Source organism: Sminthopsis crassicaudata, chromosome 4 (genome assembly GCF_048593235.1).
Source record: "Sminthopsis crassicaudata isolate SCR6 chromosome 4, ASM4859323v1, whole genome shotgun sequence".
Lineage (NCBI taxonomy): Eukaryota > Metazoa > Chordata > Mammalia > Dasyuromorphia > Dasyuridae > Sminthopsis > Sminthopsis crassicaudata.
In genome coordinates, this window is record NC_133620.1 from 68,131,641 (window position 1) to 68,158,238 (window position 26,598).

The following is a 26,598-nucleotide window of genomic DNA, read 5'->3' on the forward strand; positions in this document are numbered from 1 at the left end:
CTCATAAAAACTTCTCTGTGGATTTTGGGGTCAGTACAGTGGCAGATACTTTCAAGTGCCAGATCACTGAAATTTTAATTATCTGTTTGAGATTTAATATCATAGCTCTGTAAATTTATACAGTGAGTATGTGGAAATGATTGAGTATAAATACATATGAGCCATTTGCCCTTCACATCCTTCACGAGTCTTCATCTTGATACCTCATCATAGCATGGAATCCTGGGTTCTCACAGAATAAGTCTAAGTAGTATGTAAGCTCTGACAAGTCATTTTAAGCTAACAAGATTTTTAAAAATTGCCCAGCAAAAGACTGCATATCTATCTATCTATTATCTGAGGACAGCATTGCTCTGTTTAGAGAGTTTTATCATGGTTGGCAGTCAAATAATTCTGTTTGTTGAATATGATTATTGATCCTGGAGGGGTTGTAACAATCTCATTATTGAAGTTTATACTCTTTGTGATAATCTTTTGAAAAATTGAAGTGCAGACACTAAAGATAGTCCAATAAAATGATGATCTTTTTAACGTCATTTGAAGCAGTATTTTCACTCTTTGGAAAAGAGAATAAATGAGTTTGTGGAACTGGCCTGATCATGTGCCCAAAGATCAGAAATGACAGTTTATGGAATATTTTACTGTGTAACAAACTGAAGTGCTCATGGTAAGTATTTGTAAGAGGACTATCGTGAAAATGATTGCATCTCCTCAATATCTGCTGCAGAAGATGAAAAGGTAGAAAAATTATATAAAAATATTATAGGAACATCCAAATCAAATCAACAAATAATTTGATAGTTGGTGAAATTAATGGAAAGGTGATATTAAGTGAAGATGATGAGAAAGAGGTAGGAAAATATAGATCAAAAAAATAAGAAACAAGAAGTCACAAATTTGTAGGCCGCCCAGAAGCCTTCTTCCCGTATGTTATAAACATCTTGCTTAAGAAAAGAATCCAGGAATGTTGGACAAATCAACCTCTAAATAATATTATAAAATGATATTGATTCTATATTTTGACAGACAGGAAATGACAGGAAATGGCTTGTTTTTACTGCTGTGGTGGTCATTCCTAAATCTCCTTGCATAACTAGTTCATAACTAGTGATTTGTTAGAGCAAAGATAAAAATTAGTAATATGGGCTCATAAAAGAGAGAAGTAATGGAGGGTAAAACCAGTTTAAAGAGAGCTTAGAGATCCAATTAAGTGAAGTCATTTTTTAAGAACTTAAGGCTGTGTAATACCAACTCCTACCTGGACAAAGTGGGCACGGGAATAGCCCTGTGATTCTTGAAGGAGCGATATGACTCTTGATTGGCTAAGAGAATGCTGAGTAAAATGTTTTGTACTTGAATAAGGGGCAGATACTTCATTTACTTTGCCTAGATGAGATTGGATATGACAGATGAAAATGTAAGGGCAACAAATATACAAAAATGGAAAAGAACTGCAGAAGTTTGTTTGTTTGTTTGTTTTGTAAAATGCTCTTTTCACCATCAAGTATCATTAAAGGCGCATTTCACAGTCCCAGATATATTTATAGAGGACATAGAATTAGCAAGAAAAAGAACCAAAAAGAAAATGCAACTAAATGATATCAAGTTTACATTGTACTTGAAGTGATTGAGAACACTAAAGAACAGATTCACAAGATATGGGGAAAAGGTAAAGACACCAAAGGCATGAAAAAAAAGTATTAGATCTATAGATTCTGAAAAGTGGACAAGAGAGTATCCACAACCACCCATTATTTACTTTTACATAAACATATAATTTTATGAATTTGTGATGTCCAGAGAAAATGAAGAAGGACCAAAGTAAAATGGGTGAACCACCTGGGAGGTAATTTATGAAAGGATATGAACCAGATTTGCATAAAATGAGCAGTCTTGGAGATGTTGCAATCTGTATCATTAGAGAGAACTTAACAGATCAAAGATCAGATTGAGAAAGATCATTTTGAGTATTTGAATATAAAATAATATAATTGGCAATGACTCATTATATCTGATACCCAGCTAAGAATTCAAAAAAGTCAGACTAAGAACTGATGTACAGAGAAATTACCAAATGGCTAAGCAGTGAAAAAAGGATTATTTAATATTAAATCATCAGCTTATTTTGTAAAAATCCATTGTTTAATTGTAGAAAAAATTCCAACAATCCCACTTAATGTTTTTTTTTTTTGTCCCCTCATCTTTAACTACTCTTAGGTTATAATAAGCTTTCTCAAAGTTTAAATTCTGCTCTTGAAATGTGGGTGCTCAAGATGGAAAGTGACCATCCAATTACTTCATTTAATCAGAATGACTGGAAGACACTTTATTTTAAAATTCCTGATTTGATTGCTTACCTGGATGGGATGTTAGAGATTATTGGTCAAATTCCATTGACTGAAGAACAGATAAGGAGTAATTATGTCCCGTAAGTGAAAACACTTTTACCTTAATTCTGTCTTCAACTTAAAAAGCTTCAACAAACATTAAGAGCCTAGGAACTTCTAGACTCAATAGCACTCTATTTCAGGAGGTAGCATTTTAGGGTTTCCTATGGGATAAAACTGAAGTTCTGGTGAATCTCTTTCCCATTAAGATACTACTACCATTACACATTCAGTGATACATTGTGGTTTAAAACTTGGTTTCCTCCCAGAATGGAAGCAGCCTTTGGTACTGCTGGAAGGTACCCACCTTCCCATAAGACTTGCATCATCTGAATGGCAATTATAGTGAGCAAAGTATTGATATTCTGCTTCCCTCCTCATGATTCGATCCTCTCCTCTGTTAAGCTCAGGAACTTCCAATTCTATTTCTAAGAAGGCTAGGTCTCTCAACTCTAGGGTTACTCTTGAGGCAATCTCTAATAAATCTCTCTTTTCATTAGAAAAGAGTAGATTTAAAGATAACCTTGCCTAGGAAATCAAAATCTACTTCCTCTCATCCTCCAACATACACCAGGGAACATTATCCATGAAGTCCCCCATGTGCTCTACCATCATTCCAGCTTTTGCCATATCTTGCTGTAGAAAATTGCATTCGCAGGTAGATTCCTGTGCTTAGAATGCTGTGGGAGAATACATTTAGCTCCCATGTACATCTGTATCTAGGGAAGCCGTTAATTAATTAGCTCCTAGGGAATGGAACTGGGTACATCCAGGCACATTTCCTGACCCCTCCTCCTCACCAGACCTAATAGGTCTGGGATTAACTCCATGGAGGATTTTGCTTAAAAATTCCAAAAATGGTTTTCTAGTTTTCCTTTGTGTGCCAGCACAAATAGTAGCTCTTTCTAACATAGACCATTCTCCCAAGAGTCTGAGTCAAGCAGACGCTTTTTACTTATTTTGGGGGCAGCCCCAATCACTTAAGACTTAAGTGGAAATTATCTTTTGTTGTCTTAACAAGATGCATGTGGTTATCTCCAAATTCCGTAGGTAGATAGAGTCATAGATATCTAATGGTCCCAAACAAAGGTTCACCATCCTATGAACTGATCAAGTTGATCAGGGAATTCACCTAATCGGCTCCTTTACTCCTTTACTTCATTTGCTAGAATGGGAATAAGACTGGAAAGGTTAGACAATGGAATGCCTTCATGACTTGACTTAGGAGTTTTAACTTTATTTGGTGCCCTTCTTTTGTGGGGATTTTCTGAATCATCCCCTCAGTTTTTATTTGGAAAGGCATTGACTTAAAAGCAGTTGTTTATGAGAAAATTACTTCCTGTAGTAGATAACCAATATTTAAAAGATAGATCCGTATGAATCGAAGCGAAAAATTGACTGTTGGTAGGTGTCTAGAGATTTGGTAGAGTGTGAGCAACCAAACCAAGCAACACAGGACTTGGGTCCATGTGGCCTAAAGTCACAAGAAAATAGTCATCTTACCACTTTACTTTGAACCATATAGGCCTGGCCAAATAAATTGTTCATATTTTAGCTAATAATTATTTGGATATATATTTTCAGAGTTGAGTTACTTCTTTAAAATTGATGTTTCCATCAGGGTAGTCCAAGCTAATGTGTTTCATTTGATGCAACAATGGATTTTGACCTTATCTAACGGGACTGACAAGGACAACTGTGGGCTTCATCACCAAGTATGTATCGATCATCATAGAGGGCCATAAACCCCATGCTAATGTGTTACAAGACAGCTTGCCCTGTCCACAAGACCATTGAGTCTCAGAACGTTATAGCTGGAAAGCATTTTTTGTTGTCCATTCATTACAGTTGTATCTGACTCTTTGTGACCCGTTTGGGATTTTCTTGACAAAGATAGAGTGGTTGGCCGTTTCCTTCTCCAGCTCATTTTACCATGAGGAAACTGAAGCAAACAAGATTAGGTGACTTGCCCAGGATCATATAGCTAGTAAGTGTCTGAAGCAAGCTTTCAACTTTCTGACTCCAGGCCCAGCACTCAATCCACTGCACCGCCTAGCTACCCATGGGAAAGGATTTTAGGGATCATCTATTCACACTTTTGATCGATTTTATAGATGAAGAGTGTGAACCTCAGGGAAATATGATATAATATGGCTAGTCCTGGCATTTGAAGTTAGGACTTCTGACTCCCGGTCTAGAACTCTTGCTACCATGCAACACGGAGAGTAAGGGAGAAGTTATGTAGGAGCCTCTCAATTTATTATCTTTGAAGTTTTGAAAATTAGAATTGTGCTATTTATTCCAGAAGGGAGTCTTAGTGATTACAATGGTATGTTTAGATTTACTTTCCCTGCCAAAGGTGCAGTGTCATGCTCTTCCTCTGATATTGTAGACATGGCTATATTTAGAATTGATTGCACCTGGTCTGGGTGGTTACATGAGGTGAAAACTGAAAGATTACAAAGTCTGTTATAACTAGTACAAACAAATGGCCCTTCTTTTGGGAGATGAATTCAATTCAACATCATTTCAAAGTCAACTCCCTTTTATGTTCCTTCTGGGTGCAGACCATTGCATTGGACATCGGAAGAATACAAAGTTTATATAAGACATGGTTTCTGTCTACAGGGACTTTACAGGCTAATGGGGGATAAGACATATTTATAGATGTATATGACACACAAATATCTTTTCTAATTGAAATGGATCTATGATATCATGGATTTCAACATTCCTTCCAGTGTGCAGGTGATAGCCTATTTGCCTAACCCAAGTCCTAGTCATACTTGCCCAAAACAAGTGATAAATATTAGTATCCTCCCTTAAGTTCCAGACAAGAGATCCACCTGTCAGACTCGAGGGCTTCCTTATTTTATCCTGACACCAATAGAATACCAGTAGAGCATACTGCTTGTACATCTTTCATTCTTTATTATTTCTAATAGTTTCTTCAGGGATCAGCCCAAGTTTACCTCTTAACCAATGCAATACGTTCTTTTTTTGCAATTTTGGCTTCATTATTATGCAACATTTTACGAGTGGAACTAAACAATTTCACTCATAAGCTAAACTTGCACAGTTATGATGTTCTACATGCACTTAACATCCAATCATTTGTCCTAATTCACATTCCACATGAATTCACATACTAACTACACAGTTCATCCCAAAGAGGTGGCCACAAAAGATAATGGATTCCTCTCCAGTGGAAGGCTTCAAACAAAGTCTGGATTATCCTTTTTGGGGGATATTGTGGAGGGGGATCTTGTTGAAGTATAAGCCATATTAGATGGTGATTGAAATCCTAACTCCTAGATGCTGTGAGAATGTGCTTGAGAAAATTGAGAGCCAAAAAACAAGTATGTGTGGGGAGGATAAATGGCCTTAGGAAAAATAGGCCATGGCTATTGCTGCACAACTATTTCTAACTGGGACTAGGAAGCTACAGAATTCTCAGGCTTCACAAAGATTATCTAGTCCCTATTGATATGAATCCATTTGTAACAACGCCAGTAAATACAATATACTATATTATCCACTTGGGACAGCTCTTGTTTTTAGATAGCACAGTGAATAGAGAATTGGCTCTAGGGTCAGGAGGACTTAACCCTTTCAAATCACTTAATCCCAATTGAAAAAAAAAAAGGGAAATGTGTTCTTTCTTTAAAAATCTCCACCATACTCAACTAATTTGTCCCATCTGGAGCAAGTTTTATTCCTCTTCCACATAATAAACTTTCAGATACATGAAAACATCCATAAGATCTGCCTTAAATCTTCTCTTCTCCAGGTTAAGCATTTTAATTTAAATCAACTGATCCTTATCTGGTGTATCACTCCCCACCCAGGGGGAACCATCCCGTAAGTGAACATCATCTTGTCAACATCCCTTATACAATGTGATGCCTAAAGCAAAGCTTTTCTTTGTTTTCCCCTTTACAGTTTTATTCTCAAATACCCTTTGGATGACTTTTCTTGGTTAGACTTATTGCCAGGTTTTCCTTAAATTCATTCTACCTTCTACTGCTTTTCTCTGCCTTAAAAATGTTATTGTTCATGATCCTTAAAAAAAGATTTTGTAAAAGCTTTTCTATTCTATCTAGTATTGCCTTAGCTGCCACCTCTCTCCTGTTTACAATCAGATCAGATATTTAGATCCTCTCTAAGCTTTTTTGATCTTGAGGCATTAAATTTGCAGCAGCTAAACTTCTCTGTGAAATTCTTTTAATCAGTGTGAATATCATTTTCTAAAGTCCATTTCCAATGTCCCATTGCTGATTAAATAGTTAAAATAGTTCAGGGTTAACTTGTTTCAATTATACATCATGCTTTTCATTATTTTTATTTCTTATTACTTTTTTTAAAAGCATTTTTATTATTTTCTCTTTTCTGCTTATACATGTACATTAATTTTTTAGTGCACATTTCTTTATGACATATGTTGGGAAAGAAAAATCAGAACAAAAGGGAAAAAGAAAAAGAAAAAAACCCAGAAGAAAAAGAAAAAAAGTGAACATGGCATATGTTGATTTACATTCATTCTGCTTAGTTCTTTCTCTGGATACAAATGGTGTTTTCTTCTCATTGCTTTAAAAAAACAACTAATTTCTATCTTTGCCCTGACAAGCTGGTAGTCTGACTATCCACTGACAACTTAACTCAGGTATAATTAACACATAAATAACAACCAAATTATTTGGTTTCTATCAAAATATAATCATTTTCTTTCTTTTCCTTTTTTACAATATTATTTGCTATGTTCAGTAGCTATCAATTCTTTACTCAAGGGAAATGCTCATAATGTAAAATCAAGAGACTTCTGTGTCATCTATTCCTTTTTTTCTATAATTTTACTTTTCTATATATTTTTTGCTATTTTCATTGCTTTTCATACTTGTATTGAAATCTTCCAGATGTTTTAAGAGTGCTTGTTGATGATTTAATTTGGATAATTTCTCTATATATAATTGTAGCTCCTTATTTGACATTCTAAAATTCAGGATATAACAGTGAGAGCTCAAGCTTTCCCATGTTCTCTTGAAATTCACATGAAACAAAGCCTCTGAATAGAGTTCTGATGGACCCTCCATCTCAAGATTCGATTCTCCAGCTCAAGATAGATTGGTAGGACTTCAAGAAAGGTCAGTCTCAGCCCGGGTCAGAAGGAATCTGGGAAAGCTAGTAAGAGGGTCTTAATCACAGTAAATCAGCAACTGAGACCCTTTGTCCTGGCTCAGTAGTGAGGAGACCAGTGGGAGAGTCCTTGGTACCAGTTCAGAAGACAAATTTCCAGCTAGGGAAATCAGGCTGTTTCCTGGAGAGAGAAAGTAGGGCTACCCTCTGCTAGACACCAAATGCCAGGGGCCCCTATGTTCATAGCCAAGGCTCAGAGCTGCACAAGAAGCTTGAAGTGTACCCCAGGAGCAGAGCTCAACCATAAAAGTCACAAAAGAGGAAATACAAAAAGAAAATGAAAGAAAATGAGCAAGAAACAGAAAAGAATCTTGACCATAGAAAGCTTCTATGGTGACAAGGAAGACCAAAACACCACCTCAGAAGAGGTCAAAATATACAAAGAGGAAATTTCAAAGAGTGATATTAATTGGTCTCAAACCCTAAGAGGTTTCTTGGAAGTAAGTGCTCATAAAAGACTTTTAAAGGCAAATAAAAGAGGTAGAAGAAAAAATGTGAAAAGAAAAGAGAAGTATGAAAAAGAGCTTGAAAAAGGAAGGGGAAAAATTGAAGAAAATTCCTTTTAAAAGTGCAATTGACCAAATGCAAAAAAAAAAAAATGCTGAAGAAATCAATTCTTTAAAAACCAAAATAGGCCAAATGCAAAAAAACACTGAAGAAATACCACCTTGAAAAGCAAAATTAATCAAATGAAAAAAGAGATGCAAAAAGTAACTGAAGAAAATTACACATTAAAAACTAGAATGGAGTAAATGGAAATTAATGAATCAAGAATTAGTCAGACAAAAAAATGGAAGAAAATATAAAATACCTCATTGGAAAAACAGTTGACCTAGAAAATAGATCCAGGAGAGACAATTTAAAAATTATTGATTTACATGAAGTTCATAACAACAACAACAACAACAACAAAAGAGCTTGGATGGCATTCTTTAAGAGATCATCAGGTAAAACTACCCTGATATACTGGAACCAGAGAGGGAAACAGTCATTGAAAGAATTCATCAATCACCTCCAGAAAGAGATTCCACAAGGAAAATCCCAGGAAACATGGTTGCAAAACTCCAGAACTACAATCTCAAGGAAAAATTACTGCAAGCTGCCAGACAAAAACAATTCAAGTATCGAGGAGCAACAGTCAGGATTACCTAGGATCTGACAGCATCTACAATAAAGGATCAGAAGGTCTGGAATACTATATTCTGGAAGACAAAATACCAGGAGTTACAATAAAGAATTAACTATCCAGTGAGACTGAGCATCCTCTTTCAGGGGAAAAGATAGATCTTCAAAGACTTTCAATCACTTCTATTTTTTAAAATTAATTTTATAATTATAACAATTTTTTTGACAGTACATATGCATAGGTAATTTTTTTTTCACAACATTATCCCTTGTACTCCCTTCTGTTCTGAGTTTTTCCCCTCCTTCCCTCCATCCCCTCCCCTAGATGGCAGGCATTCCCATACATATTAAATATCTTATAGTATATCCTAGATACAATATATACGTGCAGAACCGAATTTTTTAATTGTTGTTGTTGCAAAGGAAGAATTGTATTCGGAAGGTAAAAATAATCTGGGATGAAAAACAAAAACAAAACAAAACAAAAAAATGCTCACAGTTTACACTCATTTCCCAGTGTTCCTTTTCTGGGTGTAGCTGATTCTGTCCATCATTGATCAATTGGAATTCGATTAGCTCTTCTCTATGTTGAAGATATCCACTTCCATCAGAATACATCCTCATACAGTATCATTGTTGAAGTGTATAATGATCTCCTGGTTCTGCTCATTTCACTCAGCATCAGTTGATGTACGTCTCTCCAAGCCTCTCTGTATTCCTCCTGTTGGTCATTTCTTACAGAACAATAATATTACATAACATTCATATACCATAATTTACCCAACCATTCTCCAATTGATGGGTACCCATTCATTTTCCAATTTCTAGCCACTACAAAAAGGACTGCCACAAACATTTTGGCACATACAGGTCCCTTTCCTTCTTTAGTATTTCCTTGGGATATAAGCCCAGTAGTAGCACTGCTGGGTCAAAGGGTATGGCCATTTTGATAACTTTTTGGGCATAATTCCAGATTGCTCTCCAGAATGGCTGGATTCTTTCACAACTCCACCAGCAATGTATTAGTGTCCCAGTTTTCCCACATCCCCTCCAACATTCGTCATTATTTGTTCCTGTCATCTTAGCCAATCTGACAGGTGTGTAGTGGTATCTCAGAGTTGTCTTAAGTTGCATTTCTCTGATCAATAGTGCTTTGGAACACTCTTTCATATGAGTGGAAATAGTTTTAATTTCATCATCTGAAAATTGTCTGTTCATATCCTTTGACCATTTATCAATTGGAGCAATCACTTCTATTTAAAAAAAATAACTAAACAGAAAATTTAATCTTCAAACACAGGACTTAGGAGAAGCATAGAAAGGAAAACAGGAAAAAAAAAATATATATATATATATATGTGTGTGTGTGTGTGTGTGTGTGTGTGTGTGTGTGCACACATGTGTGTGTATGTATTATTTAAAGGTTAACTATTTACATCCTTAGATGAGAACATGATATTTGACACTCTTGAGAACTGATATCTGTTACTAGAGTAGTTAGAGGGGCCATACATGTATGGAGATTGTGGTTGTAAATGAACTCTAATGTAATGATATCAAAGAAAAAGACATTAAGGAATGAAAAAAGAATTGTATTGGGAGAAAAGGAAAGAGGAAATAAAACGGGACAGATTATGTCACATGAAGAGACACAAAAGGCCTATTGGAATAGAAGGAAAGAAAGAAAAGTGGATGAGCATTGTATGAAGTTTATAATCTCATCAGTTTTGGCTCAAAGAATGAATAACATAATCCCTCAGTTGGGTATAGAAATTTATCTTATCCTGTAAGTAAGTAGGAGGAGAAAGAGAGGGACTGGATAGAAGGGAGGGCAGAAACACTAGGAAAAAAGAGTAAGAGGAGACAGTATGATAGAAGGAAGGGAAGGGTGGAGCTGGGTTAGAAACAAAACACTACTAAGAAGGGACAGGGTAGAAAAAGAACAAAAATATATACAGGGGAGAAAATAGGATGGAAGGAAATACACACTGTGAATGGGATGAACTCTTCCCCCCAAAATGGAAGTGAATATCAGAATAGATAAAAAACCAGAATCCTAAAATATATTTTTATAAGAAAAGTATGAAACAGAGAGATACACAGAGTAAGGGTAAAAGGCTGGAGCAGAATTTATCAGCCAAAGCCAAAGCCAAAAACAAAAAAACAAAAACAAAAAAAACCAAAAGGAGTAGCAATTCTCAAATCAAATAAAAATAAATCTAATTTAAATAGATAATGAAATTAACATCTTGTTAAAGATTGTAAAGATGTAAGCTTGTTAAAGAGTACCATAGACAATGAAGTAGTATCGATATTAAATGTATATGCACCAAATGGTATAGCATCCAAATTCTTAGAGAAGTTAAGCTAGTTACATCAAGGAAATATATAGCAAAACTATATTAGTGGGGAACCTCAACCTCCCTCTCTCATAATTATACAAATCTTACACAAAATAAACAAGAATGAAACTAGGGAAGTTAATAGATTCTAGAAAACTTAGATATGATAAATCTCTGAAGAAAACTGAATAGAGACATAAGGAATACACATTTTTTCAGTAGTACATGGCACTTATATACAAATTGACCATTTATTAGGGCATAAAAATCTTACAATTAAATAGAAAAAAGCAGAAATAGTAAATGCTTCTTTTCCAGACTATGATATGATAAAAATTATATTCAATAAGGGTTCAGGGAAAGATAGACAAAAAATCAATTGGAAATTAATTAATCTAATTCTAAGGAATGAGTGGGTCAAACAAGTCATAGAAACAATAATTTTATCCAAGAGAATGACAATAATAAGACAACATAACCTATACCAAAATCTATGGGATGCAGCCAAAGCAGTTCTTAGGGGAAATATTTTATCTCTAAATAGTTACATGAATAAAATAGAGAAAGAGGAGATCAATGAATTGGACATGCAACTAAAAAAGCTACAAAAGGAACAAATTTCAAACCCCCAACTAGATATCAAATTAGAAATTCTGAAACTTAAAAAGAGATTAATAAAACTGAAACTACTATTGTAGTAATTAATAAAACTTAGAGTTGGTTTATGAAAAAAAAAACAAAGTTGATAAGCTTTTGGCTAATTTGATTAGAAAAAAGGAAAGAAAAAAAATAAATTACAAGTATCAAAAATTAAAAGGGTGAATTTATCACCAATGAAAAAGAAATTAAAACCATAATTAGGAGCCATTTTGCCCAACTGTATGCCTGCAAATCTGACAATCTAATCTAAATGGATGAATGTTTACAAAAATACAAATTGCCCAGATTAAGAGAAGAGGAAATAACTTAAATAGCTCTATTTTAGAAAAAGACATTGAACAAACCATCAGTGAACTCCCTAAGGAAATAAATCTCCAAGGCAAGATGGGCTTATAAGTGAATTGTACCAAACTTTTAAAGAAAATTAATTTCAATACTATGTAAACTATTTGGAAAAATAAGTAAAGGAGTCCTGCCAAATTCCTTTTATGACACAAAAATGATAACTGATAACTAAATCAGGAAGAGCCAAAACAGAGAAAGAAAAATATATTAATCTCCCTAATGAATATTGATGCAAAAATTTAAATAAAATATTAGCAAAGAAATTACAAAAACTTAGCAGCAAGATAATATACTATGACCAAGTGGGATTTATATCAGGAATGTAGGACTGACTAAATATTAGGAAAACTATTGCCATAATTGATCATATCAATAATAAAAACTAAGAGAAATCATATGATAATTTCAATAGATGCAGAAAAAGCTTTTGTCAAAATACAGCATCCAGTCCTATTAAAAACACTAGAGAGCATAGAGATAAAGGAAGTTCTCCTTAAAAGAATAGACAGCATCTAGCTAAAACCAACAGCAAACATTATATATAATGGAGAGAAACTAGGTAAGTTTCCAATAAGATTAAGTGTGAAAGAAGATACCTATTATTACCACTATTATTTAATATTGTACTAGAAATGTTTGCTTTAGCAATAAGAAATTACAATATGCAGTGAGGAGATAAAACTATCACTTTTTGCAGATGATATGATATACTTAGAGAATCGTAGAAAATCATCCAAAAATCTACTTGAAATAATTAACAGTTTTAGCAAAGTTGCAAGATAAACCCACACAAATCATCAGCATTTCTCTATTTTACTGATAAAGCCAAGTAACAAGAGATAGAGAAACTCCATTTAAAATAATTCTATACAAAATAAAATATTTTGATGTCTACCTGCCAAGATAAACCCAGAAACTATATGAACACAATTACAAAAAACTTCTCATGCAAATAATGTCTCATATCTAAACAATTGGAAAAATGTCACTTGCTTATGGGTAGATTGAAGATAATATAATAAAATGATAATTCTACTTAAATTGGTCTACTTCAGTGCCATACCAACCAAATTTCCAAAAAAATTATTTTATAGAGATAGAAAAATAATAAAATTAATCTGGAAAAATAAAAGGGCAAGAATATCAAAGGAATTAATGAAAAAAAAAAATACAAAGAATGGTGGCCTAGCAGTACCAGACTTAAAACCTATAAAGCTGCAGTCATCAAAACTATTTGGTACTGGCTAATAAATAGGTCAGTGGAATAGGTTAGGTACACATGACACAATAATTAATGACTACAGTAATCTAGCATTTGATAAACCCCCAAACTCCAGTTTCTAGGAAAATAACAATTTTATAAAAATTTCCAGGAAAAGTGGAAAATAGCATGTCAGAAATTTGGTATTGACCTACATCTCACACTTCATATCAAAACAAGATCAAGATGGGTACGTGATTTGGGAATAAAGGATGATACCATAAACAAATTAGGAGGACAAGGGATAAGTTATTATCAGATCTTTGTAAAAATGGAGGAATTTATGACCAAACAAGAACTAAAGAACATTATGAAATGCAAAATGGACAAATTTGATTACATTAAATTAAAAAGGTTTTGCCCAAACAAAACCAACACAAGATTAAAAGGGAAGTACAAAGCTGGAGGAAAAATTTACAGCCAGTGTTTCTGATAAAGGCCTCATTTGTTAAATACATAAAAAACTGTGTCAAATTTATAAGAATTCAAGTCATTCCCCAATTGATATATAGTCAAAGGATATGTACAGATAATTTTCAAATGATGAAATTAAAGCCATCTGTAGTCATATGAAAAAAAATCTCTAAATTACTATTAGAGAAATGCAAATTAAAAACAATGGTGAGGTAACACCTAACATCTCTCAGATTGATTAGATGACCAGAAGAGATAATGATAAATATTGGAGTAGGTGTGGAAAAACTGGGACACTGATGCATTATTGGTGGAATTGTGAAATGATTGAACCATTCTGAGGAACAATTTGAAACTATTCCCAAAGGGCTATCAAACTAAGCCTACCCTTTGATCCAGCAGTGCTACCATTGGGTTTGTATCCTAAGGAAATCATAAAGAAGGGAAAAGGACCCACATGAGCAAAACAGTTTGTAGCAGCTCTTTTTGTGGTAGCAAAGAATTGGAAAATGAGTGGATGCCCATCAACTGGGGAATGGATGAATAAGTTATGGTATATGAAAGCAATGGAATATTATTGTTCTATAAAAATTATTAACAAGCTGATTTTAGAAAGACTTGGAAAGATTTACATGAACGGAGGCTAAGTGGAACAAGCAGAAGCAGGAAAATATTGTACACAGTAACAGCAAGACTGTATGATTATCAAATATGAAAGAGTTGGTTCTTTTTGGCAGTTCAGTGATCCAAGGCAATCCCAATATATTTTGGATAGAAAACATCATCTGCATCCAGAAAGAGAACTATGGAGATTGAATGTAAATCAATGCATGCTATGTTCACTTTTTTTTTCTCTTTTGTTTTTTCCCTTTTGATATGATTTTCTCTCCCAACGTGATTTGCAAAGAAATGTGTATTTAAAAAGTTAATGTACATGTATAATCAGAAAAAACAAAATAATTTAAAAAACAATTACATAGAACTAAATTAAAGATATAAACATTTATCAAAAAGAAGACAAAATTATGTCTGTTTGCCGGAGTTGTGATGATGTGATGAGAAAATCACAAAGAATCAACAAAATAGCTAAGATACTAAATAACTTCAGCAAAGTAGAAGGCTAAAAATAAATTCACAAAGTCATCAGCATTTCTAAGTAGTTTTAACTGAAAGCTAAAGCCTTCAATTCAAAATGACTGCAAAATATAGTCTACATAAACTAGGAATTAATCTAGACACATGCAATATTTATATAAATACAATTACAAAATGTTTTCTACATAAATAAAAGATGTCAAGTAATTAGAGACTCAATGTTATATCATTTGACAGTGCAATATAATAAAAATAGCAATATTACCAAAAGTGATTTACAAATTTAGTGCTTAAACAATTACAAGGGGACATTTTGATATTTTTTTCTGAAACAATAACAAAATTAATTTGGAGGAACAGAAGATAATAATCTATAATCTCATGGAAAATAATGAGGAAAACTATAAATGAAAGGATGTCAGACCTCAATTGTGTTATAAAGCAGTAGTCATCAAAAGCATTTGATATTAATTTTTGAAGAAACAAAGAGAAAGAAAAGGAGAGAAGAAGGGAGGGTGGGGAAGAAAGAAGGAAGAGAACAAAAGGATGAGAGAAAGGAAAGGAAGAAAGGGAAGGAGGGAAGGAAGAAAAGGGAGAAGGAAGGAAGTACAGAAGGAGGAAAAGGAAGGAGGGAGGGGAAAAAGGAAGGAAAGAGAAAAGGAAGGAAGGATCAATCTTAATACTTCCTAGCTGTATGACCCTGGGCAAGTCACTTAACCCCAATTGCCTCAGCAAAAAAAAAAAAAAAAAAAGTCTCGATATATGATACTAATTAGTTGTTTAGATCAAAGCTTCCTAAACTCTGTGTTGCAACTTCATATCTGGTTGCATAACTGAATGTGGAGGTTTTTAAATTATGACGTCTATGAAAATGTTTTATTTGTCTATGGATTTTACTTATGTAATTGGGATTGTGTAAAAATTTATTGAGCTAAAAGAGGTCAGGAGTGGAAAAAATTTAAAAAGATCTGATCTAGATAAAACCAGAAGTAATAAAGAACAGTAGCCTGATGTTTGCTAAATGGTGGGGGGGAGGGAGGACTCCCTTTTGGACAAGACTGAAGAAAAAATTAGGAATTCGTTTAGCAGAAATTAGATTATTCAACATTTTACCCTAGCATATTATATTCAGCACTTAAGTATCACAGTGGCTAGAGCCCAATATCTGGAGTTAGGAGAACCTAAGAGCAAATGTGGCCTTAGGCACTTGCTGTGTGACTCTGGGCAAATCACTTAGCAAAACTCTGTCTCATTTTACTCATCTGTAAAATGAGGATAATTATCACCTACCCTGCAGAGTTATGGTAAAACTTTGCAAACCTTAATGTACTACATAAATGCTAGCTATTGTTATCTGAAATCTAAGACAAATCAACAACATACATAATACCCAACTAATGTGGACAAAGGACATGAACAATTTCCAAAAAAAATTGCAAAATACAAATGGCCATTTTAAAGCAGGCTCCATATGACTGAGAGTAAGAGAAATTCCAAGAAAGTCTGAGATTTCATCTTATGCCCTGCAAATTGGCAAAGTGACAAAATGGGAACATTTTCAACATTGGAAGGACGATAACAAGTTAACTAGCATTTATTAAATATCTATTATGTGCCAGGCATTGTGCTAAGACAGGTATACTGTTAGTGAAAATACAAATTGTTTCAACAACTTTGGATGTTGATTTGGAATTGTTTGGTCATTCCAGTTATTCCCAACTCTTCATGACCCCATTTGGGCTTTTCTTGGCAAAGATACTGGTATGTTTAGCCTTTTCCTTATCCAGCTTATTTTGCACATGAGGAAACTAACGCAAACAGGATCAAGTGACTTACCCAGGATCACCTAGCTGGTAAATCTGAGGCTAGATTTAAGTTCATTAAGATGAGTTTTTCTAACTCCAGGCCTAGCCTAAATACCCACCTAACTCCCCAAAATAGAATTAGATCAGAAAAAAGTCTGTGTATATACCCTTTTATCCAGTGATTTTAATACTTTACGTGTACATCAAGGGCAGTAAAGACAGAAACAAAGGTCCATTGCATACCAAAAAATTAATACTAGTCCTTCTACTAGAAAAATATATGGGAATGGCTTAAAATCTATGATATGAAAACATAATGGAATATTTGTGTGCTGTAAGCAATAGCATAAATATGGAATAATGACGATAACTCTTTGTAAAGTGCTTGACATTTTACAAATGTTTTACAGATATCTCATTTTATTTTCACAATAATCGTGGGAGGTAGGTATTAGCATCCTCATTTGAGGGGATTCAACAAGGGCCCAAAGGAAACAAAGGTTCACTGAGGGACCAAAAACAATCCTGTCAATCTATTCCTTATGGCTCATCCAATCACTGGGTCATTAGCAAGTACATGGCCTTTTGCTGGGATCTTAATTGCCCCATCAGCAAGACATAGATCGGGATGACTGGAGATGGTCCCAGATGCAATGAGAGATCATTTTAAAGCCTTTTTAAGCCAAATTCTTTCTTGGGTCTCAGTTTGTCTACTCTAAGGCAACACAGTCAGAAAACAGATAATGAAATATACCTCCCTCTTTCTGCAGAGAGCCTGGAAGGAGACTATTAGGGAAGAATTTGTATACACTGTTAGGTGTGCTCAGAGTATGCAATATTTTTCTTAATTGTTTTTCTTTGTTAAAAGGAGTTTGAATCTTGGGAAGATGGGATAAGAAGGGGTCTTTCACCAGAAATAACTGTGATATAAACAAACTAAAAATATAAATAGGGTAAGTTTTTTTAAAAGGGCTGACACTATTGTTTGATTAGAAAATATGGGTTGGCACATACAGTAGTGATCAAAGCCATTAGACCAGATGGGTGATGCAGAGGATCTCTTGTACTGAATCCAGTTGTATACCCTGCAAGGAATATTAGTGTTGATTCTTTCCCCAAATTACCATGTTTCTATTTTCTGTTTTCCTGTTGATTTTTCCATTTACTAGAACGTAATGTCCTTGAAAACAGGGATTGTTTTGTTTTAATTTTCTCCTATTTATATTCAACTTCTCAACATGGTACCTCAATCATGGCAGATGCTTTAATTTTTTTAAATAACCAGCCAATTGGCTGGTTAAAAATAATTTTTGATAGTGATTGTACTTTTTCATATGCAATTTTCTCTCCAATTATATTTATCCTAACTATTTTCTGTATATAATGAAGAATTTAATGTGTTTGAAGGACCTTAAATATCACTTGTTTTTTAATCTTTTGGACATATTTATGCTGTAATGTTATGTTTCCTCACTATCGGAGTATCTTTCTAGTTCCAGATTCTTGGTTTTTAGTTTCAGTATTAGCAAAGACAAATGACACAATCTTGGGACAGATACTTTTCTGACACCATCCTATGAAAAACATAATGTCTGTTCTTGAGTATTCCATAAGGATGGTATAAGGGTTAATGAATAATTCCTCTAAATAAGTATGTTATTTCAGTAAAGATGTATAAAAAGTTTAGCACTGAGTAATACTACAGAAAAAGTGATGTTTTTCTTTACTCTTCTGTTCTCCAGATCAATTTGTTTTGGGGGTAGGGCTAGATTAATTGGAGAGTTGGCACAGTAGAGAATGAGACTAGAAGATCTGGATTCTAGTGCTGACTCATCCTGGACCATGAAAGTCCACTGTGATCATGACTTTCTCTTCTTTTGTCTATCCCAGAATTTACTCTTCACCTTATTATGACTTCTTTTACTTTAGCTCATCATGATACTTGCAATCTGTCTGTGTCTCAGAATTAACTTGGCTCCATGACCAGTCTTAACCCGAAAGTCAATCACATTAGTGTTTCATAAGCCATTACCCTAGAATCCTTTGCCTTCCTTAATCAATCCTTAATTCTTACTAAATTCTACCATCTGAATTTTCTTCAATATTAACTGTAAAAAATTATGAAGTGGAGATGTTTACATCAAGTCCAAATTTTTGAGGGATAATCTCAGCAAAATCCTCATTGCTTTATAGTCCTTCTAGTCTACCACTTCCAAAAGTCATCTTCATCCTCCACAAATATTGTTTGATCTCTCAGTTCTTCAACCGTCATTCATCCACTTAATTATAGCCAATCACAGTCTCCTATTTTCTTGAACAACCTGAAGCTGTCCAATGTGAACTCCCTCATTTCTCCTTCCCATTCTTCAAAACTTCTAGTTATCGTTCATCATTTATGAACTCTTCCTGTGCAGGAAGCACAGAAAAAAAGAATCTTTACTTCTCATTGATGCTAATTCTTTTGCTTACATGTTTCCCCTGAAGCCTCCAGCAATCATTCCCCTTTTCTTCAATCTCTCCACCAATTCCTTCCCATTTGCCTACTAACACATGTAAGTCATCCCAATTCTATTTTGTAAAACCAGCCAAATCTTTTCTTTACTTTTTTATGTCCCATTCAGACATTGTTCTCAACAAAATATAAGTTCTTTGAGGAGAGAGATTGTTTCATTTTTGCCTAGCATATAGCAAGTGCTTAGGTACTTATTATCCTTTTCTTCTTTTGACTTCTCTTTTTTTGTCAATAGCATTCAGTTTTCCAAGGTTACAACCTTTTTTTCCCCCTAATTTATCATATCCAATCTATATACAATCAGTGACCATGTCTTGTTACTTCCACCAATGCCACATTCTGATCTTCATCTTCATCCATTGTGTCTACACTAATCTAGGTCTTGCATAGACTATTACAACAACTTCTTAAGAGATCACCTCATTTTGACCTCTCCCTCTCTCTATATATGAAAAGATTAATATTATAGATTGCTGACAAAATAACCTCATTTATTTGTAAGTCTGTTCATTTCCTACCTGTGCTCTCTCAATGATTTCTTTGTACTTAATGAATCAAATTCATTCTTCTTTGCCTGGCATTCAAAAATCTTCCTTAGCTTAACATTTTACCTTCCTAGCTTATCATTTATAATTCTTCTAAGTATTTCCATTAAACCAGATTACTCTTCTTCTATGCTTTTCCCATGCTGTTTCTTCCATCTAGAATGTCTCCTCCTTTGCTGGCTAAATTCTTGCTGATATTTCAAAATATAGTTCAATTGCCACCTTTCCCATGATCTCACTAATCTCTAAGCTTGGATCTTAAATAAAAATTGATTTTGCACCTTTCTAACATATTTATGATATGATATTTTGGATTCTAGTTATATGTGTACCTGTCTATTCCTCTAGTAGACATTTAAGATCTCTTATCACAGGCACTTAGATGTTATCTAAACTTTACATTTTCCCTAAGCCTTTGCACACAGTTGATGCTTAATAATAACATTTTATAGCAAATACTTGAGATTCTATCAGTGTGGGAATGCCATTAACCATAATTTTAGAGTTTTAATTACTGAAACTTGTGGAGGGTTAATGGCTTGACCATGATTAGTTAGTTCAGTAAGTCATAAGCATTCATTAAGCACTTTTGTACTTAATACTAGACTAACTGCTAGGGATATAAAGAAAGGTTTAAAAATGGTCCCTGCCCTCAAAGAGTTTACATTTTAATGAGAGAGAGAGAAAGATAGCATGAAAAATGACTTTGAACATACAGAGAGATGAAAAATAACTATAAAACAGAAGACACTCAGAAAAGGGAGGATGGGAAAGACCTGCAAAAGGTAGGGTTTGGTCCAAGTCTTAAAAACCAGGTAAGGTGGAAGCAATGAGAGAGAGGCATGGAGGAAAACCAGAAACAAGATATTCAATTGAAAGATGGAGTATCATGTCCAAAGAACAGCAAGAAGGTAGATGTTGCTAGATTATTGGGAAATTAGGAAGAGCTTTCAAAGCCAAGCAGAATATTCTAATCCAAATGTTATTTCAATCCCAGGGCTCAATCCATTACATCATACTGCCTTTTAATGAAGGTTTGGTAAATTGAATAGGCAAGTTGCTTACCTTCTTTGGGTTTCAATTTTGTCACCTGTAAAATGAGAGGGTTTGATTAAATTCTTTTTAGCTCTCCAACTTTAAAACTCTGTGAAATTTATAAAGCTTAATTCCAAGCATATAAAAGCAGATGCTTATTTGCACAAATTTGAATTCTATAAATTGTGCATTTTAACTGGGGATCTAGACTTTGAAAGTGTTTTTTAACTAAATTAAATTTATTTTTGATTACATTTCAAGTTCTTAATTGTCTCCTTTCCTCCTTCTCCACCCCACTCCACCATACATATATATATATATATATATATATATATATATATATATATATATATATATATATACACACAGAGAGGTATTCATATTGTGCATACAGTTATTATTATCACAAAGTATTTTTTAAAGGCTACACACTGGCGCCCTTTCCATTGCATTTCTTTTTGATTAAATAACTCTCTTTAAATGGCAGCAAAACAGTGCCTTTTATTAACATTCTAAGCAAAACTAGAGATAGGAAGACAGAAGCTCATATGTTATAATGAATAAAGGATACAAGAGCTATTTTATGATGAAACTAGATATTAGATTTAAGCAACATAATAGCATTAAAGTCAGGATCCAAAGATTGAAGACATTTCCAATGCCTAAATGCAATGTAACTTTAATGAATTTTAAGTGGTTCATGTGAAATCTAATCTTTTAAAATAATATTTTTCTTCCTAAAGGTGAATGAACTCCATATAGCCATGATTAAGTGGATGGTAAATTTGCTGATTTTAATGGTACCTGACTATTCTGATGAGCATAGTCTCCCAAAGACTGAACAAGATCTCAATGAGGAGGAAATTCATATTCATACAGGTGTTGCTATGTTGGAGATAGAAGGCATATCACTGGCTAAAATGTTGAGCCGCTTCTCAATCTATATATTCAGGTAAAAGTGACGATTGATTTTGTACTTAATGAAGATAAGATAAATATAAAGTAGCAATATAAGTCTACATTAACTTAATCTTGAAAGATATTTTTAAGAGATTTATACTTTACCCCATACTGTTTTTTTATTATTTAAAAACATTTTTTAATAAAAAACTTGAATAGAGGTCTTTATGACATGCTTATCCAATTTATAGAAGACAGAAAACGGGGGAGAATAGCTGTTAATTATTTAGTGACAGAGTCAGAAATTCAAAAGATCTTGACAAAATGGAGTGGCTGGGCTAAATTTAAGAAGATGAAATTGAATAGGGATAAATGTGAAGTATTGCATTTTGGCGAAAAAATCAACTTTACAGGGACAATATAGGGGAGTATGATTAGATTGCATTTTGCCTAAAAAAGATATGGGGATTTCATATGCTCAATATTAGTAAGTGTTATAATATGGCCACTAAAAACAAAATAAAACAAATAATGCGATCTTGGGCTAAATTTAGAGTCATAGCTTCTGGGAATAATGAGGTAATAGACTTGTGATACAAAGCCATTGTATGTTCATGTCTTAAGCCATGTATTCAGGTCACAGTTTTAAAACGATATTGATAAAATCATGTGAAAAAATTCTTTAAGTCCTTAATAACTAAAGAAATGCACATTGAAACAACTCTTGAGAAGAGACAGAGTTGGAAAGGCAGAATGAAACATGAGTAGCTCTCCCAAAACACCTTTTCTATAATAACCTAGAAATGTGACAAACCAAAATATGATCGGGAAAACCAAGAAAAAGTCATAGTCATTCTTCTAGCCCAGAACAGTTTAGGAAGATAGATGAAGAAGTATGTGTACACTAGGATGGCAGCAGCTGAAATACTGCATCCAGGACCATTCCTGCTTCCAGAGAGAGGCAGGGAACTGGTACAGTGCATCAGAACAGAAACAGATGCAAGGACACCTGAGAACTAACACTGGACTTAGAAATGGCTAACATCCCGCCTGTCACCCATTGGCCAATTCTGAATCAGAGCTCCAACATGAAGAGGCTGGGGTCCCTAACAGAGCATGAGCACAAAACAAATTTCAGAAACTTAGCTATGTGGCTGTGACTGAGAAGCAGAGCAATGACTCCATTCTATCCTTTAGCCCAACACATTATCCTGCAGTGGAAAAACCAGAGCAGGGAGACTAAGACCAAAAGGAAATCAGCAGTTCAGGTATTCTGAACCTGCAGAGCCTCTCAGTAGGCTAACAGCAATTGAGTCCAACAACAGTCTACAGAGACTCAATTACACATAGGCCAGTAACCTAAATTGGGAAATTGTAGAACCCAGACCAGGAGAATGGCAGACAGATCTCTCCCTGGACCATCTGACTTTGGAAGAACTGAAAACTTACAGGACTCTGACTAAACTGTGAAAGCAACAGAAACTCAGGCCAGACATCCTCCTTCCCCTGCCTCCAGAAGTGAACGAAGTCCACCACTAACATAAAGTCCAAAATCAAGAGGTAAACTGGAGGAATGAACAAATAAAGAAAAGGAACCTAACCATAAAGATCTACTATAATGATGTTGCAATTGAAGTAAAAGTAAACTGAGACACAAAGCTCTGAACACAATCAATTTATCAGCAAAGAACAAATTTACTAATAAATAGGATCTCACTGAACTTAAAGAAACATGACTTAACCAGTTATACAAAATATCAGTAATTGATATAAAATAAAATCAATTACAAAATGGAATTAATGAAATTTTTTCAATGATAAAACATTGATAAGCAAAACCTCAAGAAAAATAGAGCTAGGGTACAAAAAAAGAAATTCCTAGAAGAGTTAAAGAGAGAGAAAAGTAAAAAACAAAAGCAGTAGAGGAAAAAAATGAAAAAAGAAATGAGAGCTAACAAAGAAAGTTGTATGAAAATTAACAATTCAATAAAAAAGGAATAAAATCTTGCTGAAGAAAACAATTCTTTAAAAATTAGTATTTGCCTTAAAAATTAGAATGCTAATGACTCTGAAATGTGAAGAAATAATATAGTCAAAAAACTTAAAAAGAAAAGAAATTATGAAATATATTATAGGAAAAATAACTGACTTGGAAAATAAAAGAGAAATCATCTAAAAATCATTGTTTATTTTGAACCCCCCAAAAGAACCTAGATATCATATTTCAATAATTTATAAAGTCTCAGATATCTTAGAACCAGAGTTCAAAGTAGAAATTGAGAAAATCCACAGATCACTTCTTGAAAGAAACCCTCAAAAGAAAACTTTTAGGAATGTGTAGCTAAAATACAGAACTTCCAATTCAAAGAGAAAATACTGCAAACAACTAGAAAAAAAATTCAAGGACCACAAAACAAGTCAGGATCACACATGATTTAACAGCTAACAAAGGAATGGAGTATTGGAATATTCTAGAAGACAAAAAAGTTAAGTATATAACCAAGAATAAATTATCCAGCAGACCTGAATTTAATCCTACAGGAGGATGAATGGGCATTAAATGAAAAGGAGGACTTTTAAGCATTTCTGATTAGATAACCATAGTTGAATGGACAATCTGACATACAAACAGAATTTGAGAAGCATAAAAAGATAGATGTGAGTAAGAAAACATAAGGGAATAAAAAAGTTACATTATTTTATGGAAGAGGTAATATATGTAACTCATCAAAACTTTATCATTATCAAGAGTTTTAGAGAGAGACTAATTAGAGAACCCCAGAGTGAGTCTTTTATTTTTATATGATCTAAAAAGAAGAATGGAAAAGTTGATTGCATAATAGGATAAAGTAGTGAAATTATAATAGGGGTTTACACGACTCAGACCTAGATAAACCTATCACAAACAAGAAATTAAAGTGGCTATTTGAATTTTAGGAAAAAATAGTTATGATCAACTCCTGGAAAATAATGAATGGAAATAGAAAGGAGTATGCCTATTTCTCAGCTGTGGATAGTATCTTTATAAAAATTGTAGTAAAATGTGTTAGGGCATAAATATTTCACAGATAAATGCAGAAAATCAGAAAGATTAAATACATTTTATGACCATAATGCAATAAAATACATTCAATTGAAAACCTTTGATGCATAGATTAAAAATTAATTTAAAACTAAATCTCTTAATTCTGAAGAATGAGTCAACCAATAATAGAAACAACCAATAATTTCATTAAAAATCATGGCAATAATGATAAAACCTACCAAAATTTTGGCATATAGGCTAAGAAATCTTAGGTAAAGTTTATATATTTACACATTTACATCAATAAAAGAGAAAAAGAATAGATCAACAAATTGTAACTAAAAAAGTAGAAAACCAACAAATAAAAAAAAACATTCAATTAATATCAAAACAGAAATCTTACAAAGTCAAAAGAAAGAGTAGAAAAATTGAAAGCAAAAAATCCATTGAATTAATAAATAAAACTATGAGCTGGCTTTTTGAAGAGAGCAATAAAATAGGTAAACCATCAGCTAACTTGATGTTTAAAAAAAAAACAAATTACCAGTATCAAAACTGAAAAAGGTAAATACATAACCAATTAGTAGGAGCTATTGTGCCTAACCATATGCAATAAAACTGTCAGTCTTAGTAAAATGGACACATATTTACAAAAATATAAATTTCCCAGAATAACAAAGCATATAGAATTAAATAATCCTGTCTTTTAAAAAAAGAAAGAAATTTGAACAAGCCATAAGAAAAATATCCCTGAACTAGATGGATTTACAAGCTAATTTTATCAAACATTTGAAGGCCAACAAATTCTAATATTACATATTTTTTGAAAAGAATATGTAAAGAAGAAACCACCAAATTCTTTCTTTGACATAAATATAGTCTTGATACTAAGTCAAGGAGAGTCAACACAGAGAAAGAAAACTATAGACAAATTTCCCTAACGAATATTGATACAAAAAATTTAAATTTAATACCAACAAGGCGATTGCAGCTATATCACAAAGATATCACTATGAACACACTGGATTTGAACAAGAAATGAAATATAAACACAATGGACTACATTAACAACAAAACCAACACATATTTCATATGTGAAATCATATTATTTCAATAGATAAAAAACTTTTGACAAAATCTAACATCAATTCTAGTTTAAAAAACGAGGCAGCACAAGAATAAGTGGAGCTTTTCTTAAAATGATAATTAGTTTCTAAGTCTCAGAGTAAGCATTATTAATATGGGAATAAACTAAAAATATTTCTACTAAAATTAGGAATAATGTAATGATATTCATTATCACCATTACATTTTTGCTCAAAATTTTAGCAATGACAGGAAAAAAATAACAAAGGAATAAGAATAAACAGTGAGGAAACAAAATATTACTCTTTGCAGATAATAAGATGATTCATTTAAAGAATCCTTGGGAGTCAATTAAAAAAACTAATCAAAACAATGAATGACTTCAGCAAAGTTGGGGTTTATATCATAAATCCAGCAGGAAGAAAAAGAAAGAAAAATCCCATTTAAAATAACTATAGACTGTATAAAATACTTGGGAGTCTACCTGCCAAGGCATACACACCCAGCAATCATAGAAACACAAATAATCAAAGAAACATTAAATAAATAAATGGAGAAATAATAGGTAAAATAATAATTTCTCATGTATGGCCCAAGGCAATATAATACAAATTCAATACTAATTTTATTTAATACTATAACCAATCATATAACCAGAGAATTAATTTATAAAGCTAAGGGAACAAAACAAAACTCACCTGGAAGAATAAAAGATCAAGAATATTAAGGAGATCAAATGAAAAATTTGCAAAGGGAGACTAGCAATATTAGATCTCAAACTAGACTTCATTTGTTTCCATAATTTCCAATTCTTTGTGCCCCTATTTGAGGTTTTCTTGGAAAAGATACTGGAATGATTTGCCATTTC

The 26,598-nt window shown here is 33.3% G+C and overlaps 1 protein-coding gene across 1 annotated transcript in view; it reads left to right on the forward strand.

Annotated features, from left to right (window-relative positions):
• Window positions 1–26,598, forward strand: part of AXDND1 (axonemal dynein light chain domain containing 1) — a 116,634-nt gene that overhangs the window by 65,882 nt on the left and 24,154 nt on the right. Inside the window, 3 exon segments of the mRNA XM_074308490.1 lie at window positions 2,218–2,428; window positions 4,009–4,102; window positions 21,463–21,671. Coding sequence (XP_074164591.1) covers window positions 2,218–2,428; window positions 4,009–4,102; window positions 21,463–21,671 — 514 coding nt within the window.